The sequence below is a fragment of the Triturus cristatus genome, chromosome 1_2, assembly GCF_964204655.1.
Source record: "Triturus cristatus chromosome 1_2, aTriCri1.1, whole genome shotgun sequence".
Lineage (NCBI taxonomy): Eukaryota > Metazoa > Chordata > Amphibia > Caudata > Salamandridae > Triturus > Triturus cristatus.
Window position 1 is genome coordinate 1,174,211,061 of NC_140580.1, and position 17,487 is coordinate 1,174,228,547.

At 52.4% G+C, this 17,487-nt stretch overlaps 1 protein-coding gene across 8 annotated transcripts in view; it reads left to right on the top strand.

Annotated features, from left to right (window-relative positions):
- Window positions 1-17,487, top strand: part of SH3GLB2 (SH3 domain containing GRB2 like, endophilin B2) — a 318,008-nt gene that overhangs the window by 190,031 nt on the left and 110,490 nt on the right. For all 8 annotated transcript variants that reach the window (XM_085614028.1, XM_085614022.1, XM_085614021.1 and 5 more), the window contains exon 4: window positions 15,375-15,508. In XM_085614028.1, the coding sequence (XP_085470154.1) occupies window positions 15,375-15,508 (134 nt within the window). The remainder of the gene's footprint in view (window positions 1-15,374; window positions 15,509-17,487) is intronic.

Genomic DNA, 17,487 nt, shown 5'->3' on the forward strand with positions numbered 1-17,487 from the left:
AATCCGCCTCGCAGAAGGTCTTCAAGCAGCGCCTCCCAATGGCAGGATCCTGACAGCACTTTATTTCAGTCCAGCAACTGCTCTGACCTTTTTAGGTCGAGCCTAGCGCAGCGCACATGTGTTGCTCTATGGGAGGCTTCTTGTGAGCACTCCAAACTTCCCCCAAGTTTCTCCGTGTGATTTTGTTAACTCCCACACATTTAGTTGGCCATTGCGTGTGGCTTTCAAAAATGAAAACACGCAAATGGCCAAAGGTGGGTGTTTGTCCCACCTTTTGTCTAAATGTTCCCTCCCATAGCGTTTTGGTGTCTGGAGCGAGCAGCGGAGCGTATTGTGGCAGCTGCATTCCTCCCTTGGATCATGTTACTAATGAAAGACAGCGCGGTCGCTTTCACTTTCGCGACCGCGCTTGTGTATATATTGTAAACGCATGCGTTTAATGAAGATATCGCATGGAGTAATCATTAATTTCCGATTTAGGCTCAAACGGTGTTACTTTTTTTTTTAAGCACCATGGCACGCAGCTAGCTCTTAGTCAGCAAAAATAACGGCCCACCTTTCTTTTTTTCAGGCCGGCTCGCACAACTTCTTTCATTCCCTCCACCTCGGCAAACAATTATCCCTTGTTTTATATGTTGCTTTCGCCCTCCCACCTTTCGAGCACAACTGTATCGTTTCCCTTCCCCCACCCTTTCCGAGTGCATCAAGTTAGGTAGCAAGAGGACTGGGCACCCACTCAGCCTCAGATCACTTTCACGGTGCTCAGTCGCCCACTGGGATGTTTCCTGACAGATGTGGGTTCTAATCTCCTACAGCACAGACATCGCCGAGGGGCATCGGGGAGCGTATGTACATTTTAAAAATAATTGCGAGTGAAAATAGTACAAACGCAGCATTTCCCTTCCGTCGCTGCTTCTTTTTAATTTTGGCTTCCCCTCTTTCCACTTCACGTTAGAAACCCTCCTAGCACAAACACAGCTTTGGGGTTCTTAGCACACATGTTTATTTATGTTTCCTGCTCGTGTTCCAAACTCTGCTCTGCAGCGCTGGAGCTTCCCCATGCCCATTTAGGAGGATAACTCCTTGACGTCCTCCGCACTGCAGAGGTAGTGAGGAAGACATCAACAGGTCGTCCTCTGCACCGTAGAGCTTAATGGGTCGTGGTCACTTGCGACTCTTTATTTGTGCGCTCATGTTGAAAACAACATGCCAAGACTCCATAACTCTTAGGATGTAGTTGATTAAGTTACTTCGATGGTTAGCCCTAAACATTTTTGGCTGTGGTGTTGGAGTTTGTTCTCCCGATTTAATGATCGTGACCACACAATGTCAGTAATGTCGTAAAGCATAGCCCTTCTTTTGTAGTTTTAAGGCTCATCTCCAGTTTAAGAAAAGGACTAGTGAGGTGCTGCCCAGGGATCCCTTGACAAGATGGATGTTGTGCACAGCCTTTCCCTACCCTCTAGAATCCAGTTAGTGGACCACAGCATGGCACAAGGGCAACCGGGCATTATCACATTGTCTGATGAACCAGTCGGAAAGGGGGGGCATTTTATTCACATTTCCAACTACATTCACACGTCCTCCGCATGTGACCTGCTCCCTGGCAGCAGTGCATGGTTGGAGAAGGGGGTGCTGTGGTCTTCTTTTCCGACTCCCTGCACGTGATCTTCATCCAGGCAGCAGTGCATGGTTGGTGAAGTGGGTTCTGTGGTCTTCTTATCTGATAGAGACTACTAGCTGCAGGTTCGAGGCATGTGGGCTGCTGAATTCATATCTGTGCATAGATCGCCGCCTAGTGTTGGGTCCGGATGATTGCACATTGTTGTCCTGGAAGAGTCTTCGAAGTATCACAAGATAGGTGGCTCCTCCCCTGGACTACAGTGCGCATGGGCATCCTCTCCATCCTTCGATTGTTTTTTTCCGCCATTGGGTTCGGATGTGCTATCTTAGCTCAACTTAGGAATATTCAGTTTTAGGCCAAAAGGCCTTTAGTTTTCGTCGGTACAGTTACCGTTCGGTGTCGACTACTAGCTTTAGTGCTCCGCACCTTCTTCCAACTTTCAGACCGGTTTGGTCCGAACATCGAAGTTTGATCGACGATGGAATCGAGGACTCCATTCAAGAGGTGTCCGTTATGCCACGCGAAGTACCCTCATATCGACGTCCACCCAGTCTGCAATAAATGTCTCTCGCCGGATCACGACGAATCGAAATGCATGGCCTGTGCACGATTCCGATCTAAGAAGACTCTGCGGAATCGACGGGCAGCGAGGCTGGAGGCGCAGCAAGCAGCGCCTGCTCCCACCAACATATTCAGCACCGAGGACGAGGACGCCGAGAGCGTGGAAGAAGTAGTCTCTAGCCCCGCTTCAGAACATGATTCCCGATCGGACGACGACGATGAAGTGATCTTTCGACGTGAAGAAACCGTCGATGAGGTAGGAGACTTCGAGGCCTACGGGGCCGAAGAAGACAGCTCTCCTGAGGAGCTAGGCCAATCCGTCGAAAAGGAGGCCAAAACAGTACGTCGTCATCAGGCTCCGGTCGAGGGATCGCCTTCGGGCCTTACCCAAGATCAAACACATGGTTCTTCGGCCCCGCCTTCCGGTCCGGCCTCAACACTTTGCAAGAGCCAATATTACCGAAGACGACCGGGTTCTTAAACCCAAAACCATCCATCGCTCCAGTCCCTTCGAAAACGAAAGTGAAACTGGTGGTGGTCGGATCGAGGGCGTCGAAATCATCCACTGCTCCGACGCCGAAAAAAGTCGTCGGCTCCGACCGCGTACAAAGAGACTTCGGTGCCGAGCTCACCGCAGCGGATGCGGTTGACACCCAGAAAAGGCAAGCCCTCGGGCACCGCAAGGCACCGAGACCTTCAGCGCCGACATCGAAGGCCATAACCTCCGCAGTTAAAATGGCCGCCCCAGCTACGCCAACGTCTAGCGCAACGGCACCGACTAAGTCCTCGACTACGTCGAATATCGATACATCCCTTCAGACCAGTGACCCCCTTCCTACAAAAAAGTCGGGGCTGGCCTCGATGCCTACTACTAAGGTGCCCATCAAACCACCATCTGCGTTCACTGTGCAGCAGGTCTCCGCATCTTTGCAATGCATCCGTGACCGGGCAACCCTCTACTCTATCTCGGGTCCCGACACAACCAAACCCTGTAAAGTGCACTCGGAGCCAACCAACATTACGTTTGGGTTGCCACTGGCATCGGCACCGAAACTATTTCAAATTCGGACACGTGTCCTCCACACACAGTCCACCACCTCTGGCCTTACAGAACAAGACTCTTCGGGGCCACAATTTATCAACGCAGCACTGGCAGGTTAATGCTCCACAAGTGCAAAATAACGCCAGTTAGGGAAGAGGAGCCCTACAAAATTCCTCTTAAACGCAAACTGCCAGCGGAGCAGGAACCAGTGCTCCAGGAACACTTCCAACCCTTCCATCCAGATCCGCAGTCCTTTTCTCCTACCCCTTCCGAATCGGACGCAATACAGGACTATGGCGGGGAGGATACCATCTACCCTGGGGACGTAGATCCTGATGAGCACCTACAAGACCCGGATCAGGCATGGGATGACCCCACAGACCAAAGTGTCGCGCCACATACCCAAGATGCGCAACTCTATAACGTAAAAACGTCTCCTACAGAGGACACAGCTGCCTTTAATGCCCTCATCGAACGGGCTGCTGCTCATCATGGGGCGGAACTCCATTCTGATGCCATTGAGGAAGACTTCCTGCTTGACACTTTCGCATCTTCAAAAAGAACTGTCAAAACTCTGCCCATGTTAAAAGGGGTTCTCAAACCTGCCAAAGACATTTTCAAGGACACCACAAGAGCACGGGTGTTAAATCCCAGGATTGAAAAAAAGTACAAGCCTGCATCCGGAGACCCTAAATACATTAGGGGTCAGTTGCCATTGGACTCCATGGTGGTTGCCAATGCTCGCAAGAGAGCCCACTCACAAACGACTGGTGATGCTCCTCCCCCAGACAAGGAGTCAAAAGTACTAGAAACATCGGGCAAACGCATTGCAGCGCAAGCAGCGAACATCCTGCGCATTGCCAATACACAGGCACTCCTGGCACGTTATGACAGGTCACATTACGACACGCTAGAGTCACTGCTCCAACATCTACCAGATGAGTATAAAGCGGAGCTACTCATCAGAGAAGGACAACTCCTCACTAATGCATCCATAAAATGCGCCCTTGACGCAGCTGACACAGCAGCTAGAGCAATAAACACAAGCGTCATGCTACGACGCCATGCCTGGTTACGATTCTCAGGTTTCAAACCCGAGATCCAAAACAATATCCTGAACTTACCAGTTAACACAGAATTCTTATTTGGCCCAGACGTTGACACTACCCTAGAAAAAATAAAGGAAGACACTGACACTGCGAAATCAATGGGGGCTCTGCAGACGCAGCAATTTCGTAGTGGCTCCTTTCGTCGCACCGGAAATAGGGGAACAACAAGGGGTCAGGGGTCACAACAGCAGTATGCTAAAAGTGGCACACAAAGCACCTATGACAAAAACAACAGAGGTGGATATCGTGGATCCAGTACCAAAGGCAGGGGACGTGGCTATGGCAACACCAGGTCCTCTCCAAAAAACAAACAGTGACGCCCTCTCCTTACCCCCCGACCACATAACACCTGTCGGGGGACGACTCCAGCTGTTCCTGTCCGCATGGAAGAACATCACCACGGACAGGTGGGTCAGGGACATCATCCAGCACGGATACTGTCTAGAACTAACTTCCACTCCACCCAACATACCACCAAAGCACCGTCCTATGTCAGCCGAGCACTTAGATTTACTCCAGCAAGAAGTGCTTGCTATGCTCGCGAAAGGGGCAATAGAAGTAGTGCCCATCAACCAGCAAGGAACAGGGGTGTACTCTCTGTACTTCTTAATCCCAAAAAAGGACGGCTCGCTCAGACCTATTCTAGACCTGCGACCCCTAAACCTATATATTCTGTCAGAGCATTTCCATATGCTCACCCTCCAGCAGGTTCTCCCACTACTCAGTCAGGGGGATTTCCTAGCCACGCTAGACCTGAAGGATGCATACTTCCACATACCTATACACCCTTCACACAGGAAATACCTCAGGTTCACTATTCAAGGGAATCACTATCAGTTCAAAGTTCTCCCCTTCGGAGTAACAACAGCACCCAGGGTCTTTACCAAGTGCCTGGCAACAGTGGCCGCGCATCTGCGAAGACAAAACATTCATGTCTTCCCTTATCTGGACGACTGGCTAGTTCAAGCCAAGTCAGCACAACAATGTGCCGCCCACATGTCCCACACCATTCACCTTCTTCACGATCTGGGATTCTCACTAAATTACTCAAAATCACATCTCCAACCTGCCCACGTGCAACAATACTTAGGCGCCACAATCAACACTCTGGCTGCCACAGCTCAGCCTACTCTAGTGAGAATCAACAGCATGCAACTGCTGATCTCAAAATTCAAACCTCAACACTCCCTTCCTGCGCGAGTGTTCATGCAGTTGATAGGCATGATGGCCTCCTGCATTTTCATAGTCCCGCACGCGAGACTACATATGCGCCCGCTTCAGGAGTGCTTAGCACGTCAATGGAATCAGGCTCACGGGCAACTAAAAGACCTAGTGTTGGTGAGCGGTCGGGCATACAACTCTCTGCATTGGTGGAATACACAAAACCTGTTGCAAGGGCCGCCCGTTCCAAGAGCCTGTTCCACAAATCATACTGACAGCGGACGCGTCTCTCCAGGGATGGGGAGCTCATGTACTCAATTACACAGTGTAGGGACTATGGACAACACAACAAAAGAAGATGCACATCAACCTTCTGGAACTGATGGCAATCTTCCTAGCCATGAAGGCATTCAAAGTACACTTGTGCAACAAGGTCGTGTTGATCCGGACGGACAACATGACTGCCATGTACTACATACAAAAGCAGGGAGGAACACACTCTCCACAGTTGTCTCATCTGGCTCAGAGCATGTGGAAGTGGGCCATTCAGAGGAACATGTTCCTCATGGCGGAACACCTCCCGGGCAAGGACAACCAGATGGCGGATCTGCTCAGCAGACACAGCCACCAGATGCACGAGTGGGAGCTACACCCATCAGTTCTCCAACCGTACTTCCAACAATGGGGTCATCCAGAAATAGACCTATTCGCAACAAAAGAAAACACAAAATGCCAAAGCTTTGCCGCCAGGTTCCCACACCCACAGTCGCAGGGCAATGCAATATGGATGAACTGGTCTGGCAAATTTGCGTACGCTTTTCCCCCAGCACCATTAATACCGCCGGTGGCGCGCAAACTGAGGCAACACTCGCTCACCCTTATCCTAGTTGCTCCAACGTGGGCACGCCAGCCATGGTACACCACCTTTCTGGAACTCTCCGTGGTGCCTCATCAAAGACTGCGGATAAAACCAGCGCTTTTAACGCAGAACCATGGCGAGATTCAGCACCCAGATCCCCAACTGCTGAACCTGGCGATCTGGCTCCTGAGGTCTTAGAGTTTGGCTACCTAAACTTACCACCTGACTGTATGACTATCATCAAGGAAGACAGGAGGCTCACTACTCGAGCCTGCTATGCGGCCAAATGGAAAAGGTTTGTCATTTACTGCAACAACAATGACATTAACCCACTGGACGCGTCTATTCAAAACATCATATGCTACCTCTTACACCTATACCGCTGTAATCTGGCATACAACTCAATACGCATCCATTTGACCGCGATAGCAGCCTACCTCCAAAACAGGCAGCACCTCTCCTTATTCAAAGTACCTGCCGTTAAAGCGTTCTTAGAGGGACTCAAACGAGTAATTCCCCCAAGACACCCACCAGCACCGGTGTGGAACCTCAACTTGGTCCTCACCAGACTGATGGGTCCGCCCTTTGAACCTCTCCATTCATGTGAGATTCAATTCCTCACCTGGAAAGTGGCTTTCCTAGTGGCCATCACTTCCTTAAGGAGAGTTAGTGAACTCCAGGCACTAACCATTCAGGAGCCATTCATTCAGGTCCACACAAACCGGGTTGTCCTACGCACCAACCCCAAGTTCATGCCCAAAGTCATATCACAGTTCCACATTAACTAAACTATCGAACTGCCTGTTTTCTTCCAAAATCCGCAAAATGTCGCGGAAAGAATGCTCCATACACTAGATGTAAAGCGGGCTCTCATGTACTATATTGACAGGACAAAGGATTTTAGAAAAACTAAACAACTCTTCGTTGCCTTCTCTCCACAACACAAGGGCAACGCCATTTCCAAAGCAGGAATAGCCAGATGGATCGTTAAATGCATTCAGATTTGCTATCACAAAGCTAAACGCACATTAACGGTTCCCCCACGAGCCCACTCAACACGAAAGTTAGGGGCATCCATGGCTTTCCTAGGAAACATCCCTTTACACGAAATTTGTAAAGCAGCCACATGGTCCACTATACATACATTTACCAAACACTACTGCGTAGATGTACACTCAAGACAGCAGGCAGCTGTAGGACAGGCTGTTCTCAAAACTCTTTTCCAGACTGCTGCAGCTGGCACAGGTGGCCGCCGCTAGGGGAGGTACTGCTATATATTCTATGCACAGATATGAATTCAGCAGCCCACATGCCTTGAACTGATTATGCTACTTACCAGTATGCATCTGTTCTTGGCATGTAGGGCTGCTGACATTCATATCGCCCACCCTCCTCCCCGGCGCCTGTCGCGGCTGCAGCACTCAGAATTTCTGTATAGCATGGTCATCACTTCCTATATCTACTCCATCACTGCCACAATGGCGAAAAACAATCTAAGGATGGAGAGGATGCCCATGCGCACTGTAGTCCAGGGGAGGAGCCACCTATCTCGTGATACTTCGAAGACTCTTCCAAGACAACAATGTGCAATCATCCGGACCCAACACTAGGCGGCGATCTATGCACAGATATGAATGTCAGCAGCCCTACATGCCAAGAACAGATGCATACTGGTAAGTAGCATAATCAATTCCTTACGTAGAATTATCCCCAGGCGTGAGACTGGATCCGGAATTTTTTTTTGCCACAGCATCTCTGCGCGCCGGGGATGTCACCATGTGACTCCGCCCTGACGTTGTCCGCGGACGTGATGTCAGCGAGGTGACATAAGTCCCATTCCGGGGCACTGACGTCAGTTTCCTTCTTTTCCGCGTGCAACAAGGATCTGGGTGAGTTCCCTTGACCTGTTTTCAGGCCTTCTTTTAACGCCTTTGTGTTAGGAACAGTGTGCAATGCCTTCGGGTTTCAAGACGTGTACTTCGAGTATGCGTCAGGTGTCGGCGACGGACCCTCACCCTATTTGTATATGGTGTTTGGGCGAGCACCATGATTCTACGGACTGCGACGCTTGCCAGCATCTTAAGCCGAAGTCCTGGTGGGAGCGCCGGAAGAAATTGCTTTCGGCCCGCTTGTCCAGATCGGTCTTGTTACAGCGTCCGTCCCCAACCTCTGAAGCCAGAAGCTGCCGATTCCGACTGCGGCATCGTCCTTCACCGAGGCCCCATGGGCGTCGCTCGCCTGCCGGTAAGTCCTGCAGCTTGTCACCGAGGCCCTGTCCTCATTCTGCAGAGCGCGTGGGTTCCTCTCGGGACGTGCGCCCTCGCCCGTCGCCATCCTATCCACCGTTTTCTGCCATTGGGGTGACGAGGGCCCAAATGAAGGCCTACGCTGCGGCTCTGCAGGCTTCTTTGGGCCCCCCTCCTCTCCCTGAGACGTCTGCGGCTCCCTCTCCATGTGGGGGGCCTTCTGCAGACTCGACGGCGGCTTCAAGCCCGGTGCCGACGAGTTTGGCTTCAGGTTTCGGAGGTGTGGTGTCGTTGGGGTGCGGCGCTACGGGGTTCCCCTCTTCGACCCTCGGCGTCCCTGCCTTGCCGCAAAACTCCACAGGGTTCCCTGTGGCATCGCAGGAGGTCGCTGGGACTCGCGATTCGTCCCCGAGTCCCCCTCGGTCCTCTGGGCAGGCGGCTGTCTTACCGGAGGCCGAGCCGACGCCTTTCCGGCGCCGACGCCTTTCCTCCCCGGCGGCACTGCAGGTGGAGGCCGGGACCCAGGCGCCTCCCTGAGTCCCCCTCGGTCCTCTGTGCAGGCGGCTGCCTCGTCGGAGGTCGAGACAGCGCCTTTTCGGCGCCGTTCATTGTCCACTTCGGCTCCGACCCAGCCCCTTTCTCCTCAGAGGCACGTGGTGGTGGTGGTCGACTCGGCACCCCTGGTGGACACTTCGGCGCCGATCGAGGTCACACCGGTGCCCATGGCGGACTCCACGGCGCCGTCCCGACGTTGGATCGTCGACTCTTCTCCGGATGTCCCTTCCTCTCCGGAGGTTTGTCACCTCCTTGTCTCCTCTTCACCGGAGACTGGACGCCGCATCGTTGCCTTTTCCCCGGCGTATTCCAGGGCGGGTTCTACGCCGTCTCTGCGGCCACAGCTCCCGGACCCGCTCTCCCGCACCTCTGTTGATTGCCCCGCAGGCTTCTCCGCCTTCTCCGGAGACTCCTCAGGCCCCTCACTCGTCCATGGGTCTTCCATCCTACAGGAGCTGGCCGTTTCTTCCTCCAGCGGGGCTCGGGACAGGCGGCTTAGCCTGCAGCCTTCGCCCACGGAAGAGTTGCTCTCTCCCACACGACGCCCTACCGAGGTGAGTGTAGCCTTTGTCCGGGCAATTTCCACGGCCACTGGCATTTTGCAAATGGGCAACCCGGTCGCTCCACTCCCTACGGTCCATTTGTTGGAGGTTCTCCACCAGGGCTCTGGTGGAGGGGAGCTGCTTCTTCCATTTGAAGGTTTGCTCCACAACTCTCTTCTGGGAGCCTGGGGGCGTCCTGCTATGGGGGATCCGGTGCCTCAGCCGCTCCTCCACCGCCACCGTCCTGCCTCGCACGATCCAGTCTGCCTTTCCTCCCACCCATCTGCCTAGGGCCCTGTCCTGCAGACTGCTTTTCCTTCCTTGCCTTCAGTGTTGCTCCCTCCGTCACGGGAGGCCCGGTGGTTGGACTCCTGGGGGTGTAACATTTTTGCTTCCACTAGTGCTGCTCTGCCAGCGCTCAACACACTTTGTGTGTTGGCCAGGGCTACCTCCGACATATGGGATTCCGCGGAGTCCCTTCTGTCTCGTACCTCCCATGAAGGTGTCTGCGCTGATCTGCGGCACCATGTGCTGAATGGTCGGGAGCTAGCTGCATTTATTCTCCGCTTGGCCTTGGATGTTTCTGATTCTCTCGCCCGCGCTATGGCGAGTTCTGTGGCCCTCCGCCGCCATGCTTGGTTACGGGATGGTGTCTTTCCGGAGAATATTCGGGAGCGTCTTGTTGACCTGCCTTTTGATTGGATTCTTTTGTTTAACACCCACGCGGACTCCGCCATTCAACGACTCCTTGCGGAGCTCCATCCCCCTCCGTAAGCTTCAGCTTGTCGGTCCTAAGGTGCCTTATGGTAGGCGTTATCCAACCTTACTCTTTGGGCCTAGTGTTTCGGTTGGCCCATCTGTGTGCTGTGTGTGGCTTGGAATGCCTTCAGGGTCCTTAAGTTGGTCCCTCTGTGCTTTTGGCTGCTGGTTCAGCCCTTCAGCTTTTGTGTGGTGTGTTTTTTGGCTTTTAGTGAAGCCGTCTTGGTCCTCAGTTTGGACCATCTGTGTATTTTTTGGCTGATTGGTAAGCCGCCTGTGGTGCTACCCTCAGGTCCTTTATGTTCTTGACCTCTGCTGCGGGTTTCCCTAAGAGGTGTTCCACTGTTTTGTTTGGGGACGTGTCATACCCTAGGTGGGGTACTTGTAGGCTATTGTATAGCTCTGTCCTAAGCTGGGCGGGTGTGGATACCTTCTCGGGTTCCTCGCGTTTCCAGGCGTCACTGTATACCGCTTGGTGCGGTCTCTTTTTCTCTTCCGCCTTAGTGCAGCTTGTGCTGCTCCAGGTTCTGTCCTGCTCAGTGTCTGATGGTGTTTCTATCCCTTTTCTGCGGGGCTTGCCTGCCCTCTTCAGCCTCTGGATCACCATACCGACTTTTGTCATGCCGTCTACGGCGTAGTGTCGTGGTGTTTCCACCTTATTATCTGACTTTTCGGCATGATCCTATGCCTTATGTTCCAGGGGGGGCTAGGTTATTCCTGGTGTTCCCCTGTGTTCTGGTTGACAGCTTTAGGTCTGTACTACATATTTCTCTCTTGTCTTCTGGCAGGTCCCACTTCTCTTCGTGGGACGGGTTATGCCACTTGCACGGTCTTTCTCTGGGGCTTGTTCTGGGGTTCCTTTGCCTCTGTCTTCGTCTTGCACTCTGGTTTTTCTGGGCATACTACTTCATAGTATTGCACACGTCTGGTCGTTATGGTCCACCTCCGTGGGCCTTGGCGTGTACTCCTGTCCCTTGCTCTGCCGGAGCTTTGTACAACTGTGTCTTCCTTCTCACGTATATGCTTCTCGGCTGTGGGGCTGTTTCTGCCTTGTCCCCTGCCTCGGGGCTGATGCCGTTCAGCTGTCACCTTCGCAGTGTGCTCTGCCTCCGTTTCCACCTCTTCTCCTTGGATTTTGTGGGTGGTTCTTTTCTTCCTTTGGTACTCTCTTGGTGCCGTCCGTCCCTCCGGGTTTTCTGGCAGACGCACTTTGCCCCTCGGGTAGGCTTGTGGTATCCTGGCCTTCCCTTCTCCTTGTTCTGGATTACTTCTGCTTGGTGGGGGATGGGCCTTCCTTCCTGTCCCCCTGACACATCCACTGTTGGGACCCTGTGTTCTTCCAAGCTGGTGAGGTTCTCTCGCAGACCCTCCTCCCCTCTGGGTATGGCTAGGGTATCTATTCTACGTTAAGGAATCTGCGGCTAGTAGTCTCTATCCGATGTACAAGTAACTTACCTTCGGTTACGATGTATCTGGTAGAGACGATTCTAGCTGCAGATTCCTTCACGGCCCGCCCTTCCTCCCCATTCTGCGAGGACCTTCAGCTCGGTCTTCTGCACTCGCCTCCCTCCGGGTGGCTTTGTCTTCTGCAAGTGCCCTCTTTCACTACCTCCCTGGCGGGATGTTTAGTTTAGTTTATTTGTTCTTCCTTTCTGGTAACTGGACAGTAGGTTCATGTGTACGTCTGTATCCCTACACCCTGGGCCTACTCATACTCTTCGCTCTTTACAGGGGATACGACACTCCTCGATGGTGTTGTCTTGGGGTAATTTGTCGTTACTCCACTGTTCGGGACTTGTTGCCCTTCACTGTTCTAGATTGTGGTTGCAGACTTTGTCGTCTACCATGACATTTTTCACATGTTTTTTTCTGCTTCCAGGGAGGATATCGCCTTCGCTTTGCAGGGTTGCTTCTCAGGGAGGTGCTCTGCTCTTTCCCTTCCATTACTTTCAGTAACAGTGTCCGACACTGTCCCTAATGGTGCTGCTCCTCACCATTCGCTTTTTCCCTTTCGGTTTCATAGATTTTTTCACGCACTGTTCCCATACTCTCACAGTTTTGTTTGTGGTGGCTCCGCGTTGTGGCGCAGAAAAGTTCTCCAAAGAAAACTGACGTCAGCACACCGGGGTGGGACTTATGTGACCTCGCTGACATCACGTCCGCGGATAACGTCAGGGCGGAGTCATCTGGTGCCGCCCCCCGGCGCGCAGAGATGCTGTGGCAATAAAAATTCCAGATCCAGTCTCACGCCTTGGGATAATTCTACGTTAAGGAATCTGCGGCTAGAATAGTCTCTACCAGATACATAGTTACCAAAGGTAAGTAACTTGTACTTCTGACTCCCTGCACCCTGGCAGCAGTGACTTTTGGGAGAAGGGGGTGCTGAGGGCTTATTTTCTGATTTTCCCCGCACGTGACCTGCATCCTGGCAGCAATGCATGCATGGAAAAGGTGGTGCTATGGACTTCTTTTCTGACTCCCTGCATGCGACCTGCACTCTGGCAGCAGTGCATGGTTGGAGAAGGGGTGCTGTGGTCTTCTTTTCTGACTCCCTGCACGTGACCTGCACCCTGGCAGCAGTGCATGGTTGGAGAAGGGAGTGCTGTTGTCTTCTTTTCTGACTCCCTGCATGTGACCTGCACCCTGGCAGCAGTGCATGGTGGGAGAGGGGGGTGCTGAGGGCTTCTTTTCTGACTCCCTGCATGTGACCTGCACCCTGGCAGCAGTGCAAGGTGGGAGAAGGGGGTGCTGTTGTCTTATTTTCTGACTCCCTGCATGTGACCTGTACCCTGGCAGCAGTGCATGGTGGGAGAAGGGGGTGCTGCGGGCTTCTTTTCTGACTCCCTGCACGTGACCTTCATCCTGGCAGCAGTGCATGGTTGGAGAAGGGGGTGCTGTGGTCTTCTTTTTGGACTCCCTGCACGTGACCTTCATCCTGGCAGCAGTGCATGGTTGGAGAAGGGGGTGCTGTGGTTTTATTTTCTAACTTCCTGCACGTGACCTTCATCCTGGCAGCAGTGCATGCAGGGCGGAAATAAAATGCAGGGAAAACGTGCAGGTGAACAGAGCCTGGCATACAAAGTGTTAGTCAAAGCAGGGGGTGGTTTTCTGCGTGAGGCCTCCACGCAGGCAGTGTTGATTCTTTCCCCTATGTCTTCTAGCTCTGCTGCTTCTTCACGTACATAGTTTTTGAGTACCAGAATTTAATTTGTATGGAGTTGTAGTGACATTTGGGCATCTCTGGTGATGGTGCAAGCGTGCAGAACCCCAAGATAAGTGTAACGGGAACTTGTCCACAACTAAAGTCACAAGTAGCCACACTCAAAAGATTACTTCCCAAAAAGAACCTCTGGCCACCAGAGGTCAAAGGAACCCTTTAATGCATGTTTTGCACATGAAAACGTCAGACTCCGCGTTACAAAGTCTACACAGCAAGCACACACACACAGCTCTGACATGCATGGACTGTTGGTAGTATACAGCAAGCACACACACATAGCTCTGACATGCATGGACTGTTAGTATACAGCAAGCACATATACATAACTCTGACATGCACAGACTACTAGTAGCTTAGAGGAAGTGCATATACATAGCTCTGACATACATGGACTGTTGGTAGTATATAGCAGGCACACACATAGCTCTGACATACATGGACTGTTGGTAGTATACAGCAGGCACACACACATAGCTCTGACATGCATGGATTGTTGGTAGTATACAGCAAGCATACTTAGATAGCTCTGATATTCATGGACTGTTGGTAGTATACAGCAAGCACACTTGCATAGCTCTGACATACATGGACTGTTGGTAGTATACAGCAAGCACACACACATAGCTCGGACATGCATGGACTGTTGGTAGTATACAGCAGGCACACACACATACTTCTGACATGCATGGATTGTTGGTAGTATACAGCAAGCATACTATGATAGCTCTGATATTCATGGACTGTTGGTAGTATACAGCAAGCACACACACATAGCTCTGACATACATGGACTGTTGGTAGTATACAGCAAGCATACTATGATAGCTCTGATATTCATGGACTGTTGGTAGTATACAGCAAGCACACTTGCATAGCTCTGACATACATGGACTGTTGGTAGTATACAGCAAGCACACACACATAGCTCTGACATGCATGGACTGTTGGTAGTATACAGCAGGCACACACACATACCTCTGACATGCATGGACTGTTGATAGTATACAGCAAGCACACACACATCGCTCTGGCATACGTGGACTGTTGGTAGTATACAGCAGGCTCACACACATGCTCTGACATGCATGGACTGTTTATTGATAGTATACATCAAGCACACACACATAGCTCTGACATACATTGACTGTTAGTACATAGAAATCACATATACATAACTCTGACATGCACAGACTACTAGTAGCTTAGAGGAAGCGCGCACACATCGCTCTGACATACATGGACTGTTGGTAGTATACAGCAGGCTTACACACATGGCGCTGACATGCATGGACTGTGTATTGGTAGTATACAGCAAGCACACACACATCGCTCTGACATACATGAACTTTTATTCCAGCGCAAGCACACATGCATAGCTCTATGGCGTGGATGCGCACAAACCCATACGCTACAGCACTGTGTGGGTGGGTGTGCTTTTACAGGTGCACAGTCGGCTCCATGGTTCTGGGCCCTTTAAAAAAAAAAACACACACAAACACCCTGCCCCCTCCCACTCCCAACATACCAACTCATGGTTCGAACACAAATCACCATACACAGACCCCATCGCTGGAATCTGGAGCACATACATATATCTACCAGTGCCTAGAGCCACCGTGCTTGCTGCACAGTGAGCAGGAATGGGTATGTAGTGTTTCCCTTGGCTGGAGTTCTGATCTCTTTATTTTTTACACCAGGGATGACTCTCCTTAAAGTCGGCGAGACAGAGAAACGCCTGGGAGGAGCAGAGCGAGACTTCATACACTCTTCTTCCATCAACTTCCTGACACCCCTGCGTAACTTCTTGGAAGGAGACTGGAGGACCATTTCTGTAAGTGAGGCATGCCTAGAGCTGGGCTCTCTGCATTAACTTAAATGGACTTTAGGTCCTTTTATTCCAGGCATCCCTATCATTCTGGTGCCAGAAGCAAAAGTGGACAGTGCCCCCTTAATCCCCAAGGCTGTGTCTTTAACTTGTGGATTGTTCACACTTGTAAAAGCATTTCATCCCAGAAAGGCAAGAGATTAGAAGAGAAGAGTCTTAAAAAAATAACTGAGTCTAGTGTGGATGTTAACTGAAGCCAGAGAACCCACTCTGCATACAGACCTCTTGCTGTCAGTGTCTTGGTGCTGGCTGAACCCAGCGACCCAGTGCTGTCTGTGTGCTAGCTGAAATCTGCTGACCCAGTTTTGTGTGCGCTAGCTGAACCCTGCCGACTGTGCTGTCTGTGTTCTAGCTAAACCCTGCCGACTGTGCTGTCTGTGTTCTAGCTAAACCCTGCCGACTCTGTGCTGTCTGTGTTCTAGCTAAACCCTGCCGACTCTGTGCTGTCTGTGTTCTAGCTAAACCCTGCCGACTCTGTGCTGTCTGTGTTCTAGCTAAACCCTGCCGACTCAGTGCTGTCTGTGTTATAGCTAAACCCTGCCGACTTAGTGCTGTCTGTGCGCTAGCTGAACCCTGCCGACCTAGTGCTGTCTGTGCGCTAGCTGATATCTGCTGACCAAGTGCTGTGTGCGCTAGCTGAACCCTGCTGACCCTGTGCTGTCTGTGCGCTAGCTGCACCCTGCCGACCCATTGCTTTATTTGTGCTGACCCAGTGCTGTCGTTGCTCTAGCTGAACCCTGCCGACCCAGTGCTGTCTGTGCGCTAGCTGAGCCCTGCTGACCCAGCGCTGTCTGTGTGCTAGCTGGCCCAGCGCTGTCTGTGTGCTAGCTGGCCCAGCGCTGTCTGTGTGCTAGCTGGCCCAGCGCTGTCTGTGTGCTAGCTGGCCCAGCACTGTCTGTGTGCTAGCTGGCCCTGGCTGACCCAGTGCTGTCTGCGCTAGCTGAACCCTGCTGACCCAGTGCTGTCTGTGTGCTAGCTGGCCCAGTGCTGTCTGTGTGCTTGCTGCCCAGTGCTGTCTGTGCAAGCTGGCCCAGTGCTGTCTGTGCAAGCTGGCCCAGTGCTGTCTGTGTGCTAGCTGAACCCTGCCGACCCAGTGCTGTCTGTGCGCTAGCTGAACCCTGCCGACCCAGTGCTGTCTGTGCGCTAGCTGAACCCTGCTGACCCAGTGCTGTCTGTGCGCTAGCTGAACCCTGCTGACCCAGTGCTGTCTGTGCGCTAGCTGAACCCTGCAAACCCAGTGCTGTCTGTGCGCTAGCTGACCATAGCTAACCCAGTGCTGTCTGTGCGCTAGCTGACCATAGCTAACCCAGTGCTGTCTGTGCGCTAGCTGAACCCTGCTGACCCAGTGCTGTCTGCGCTAGCTGAACCCTGCTGACCCAGTGCTGTCTGTGTGCTAGCTGACCCAGTGCTGTCTGTGTGCTTGCTGGCCCACTGCTGTCTGTGCAAGCTGGCCCAGTGTTGTCTGTGTGCTAGCTGAACCCTGCCAACCCAGTGCTGTATGTGTGCTGTCCCAGTGCTGTCTGTGTGCTAGCTGACCTCAGCTGGCCCAGTGCCGTCTGTGCGCTAGCTGAACCCTGCCGACCCACTGCTGTCTGTGCACTAGCTGAACCCTGCCGACCTAGTGCTTTCTGTGCGCTAGGTGAGCCCTACCGACACAGTGCTGTGTGTGCGCGTTAGCTGAGCCCTGTTGACCCAGTGCTGTGTGTGCGCTAGCTGAACACTGCGGACCCAGTGCTGTGTGTGCGCTAGCTGAGTCCTGCCGACCAAGTGCTGTTGGTGCACTAGCTGAACCCTGCCGACCCAGTGCTTTCATTGCTCTAGCTGAATCCTGCTGACTCAGTGCTGTCTGTGCGCTAGCTGGCCCAGTGCTGTCTGTGTGTTACCTGACCCATGTCGACCCAGTGCGGTCTGTGTGCTAGCTGACC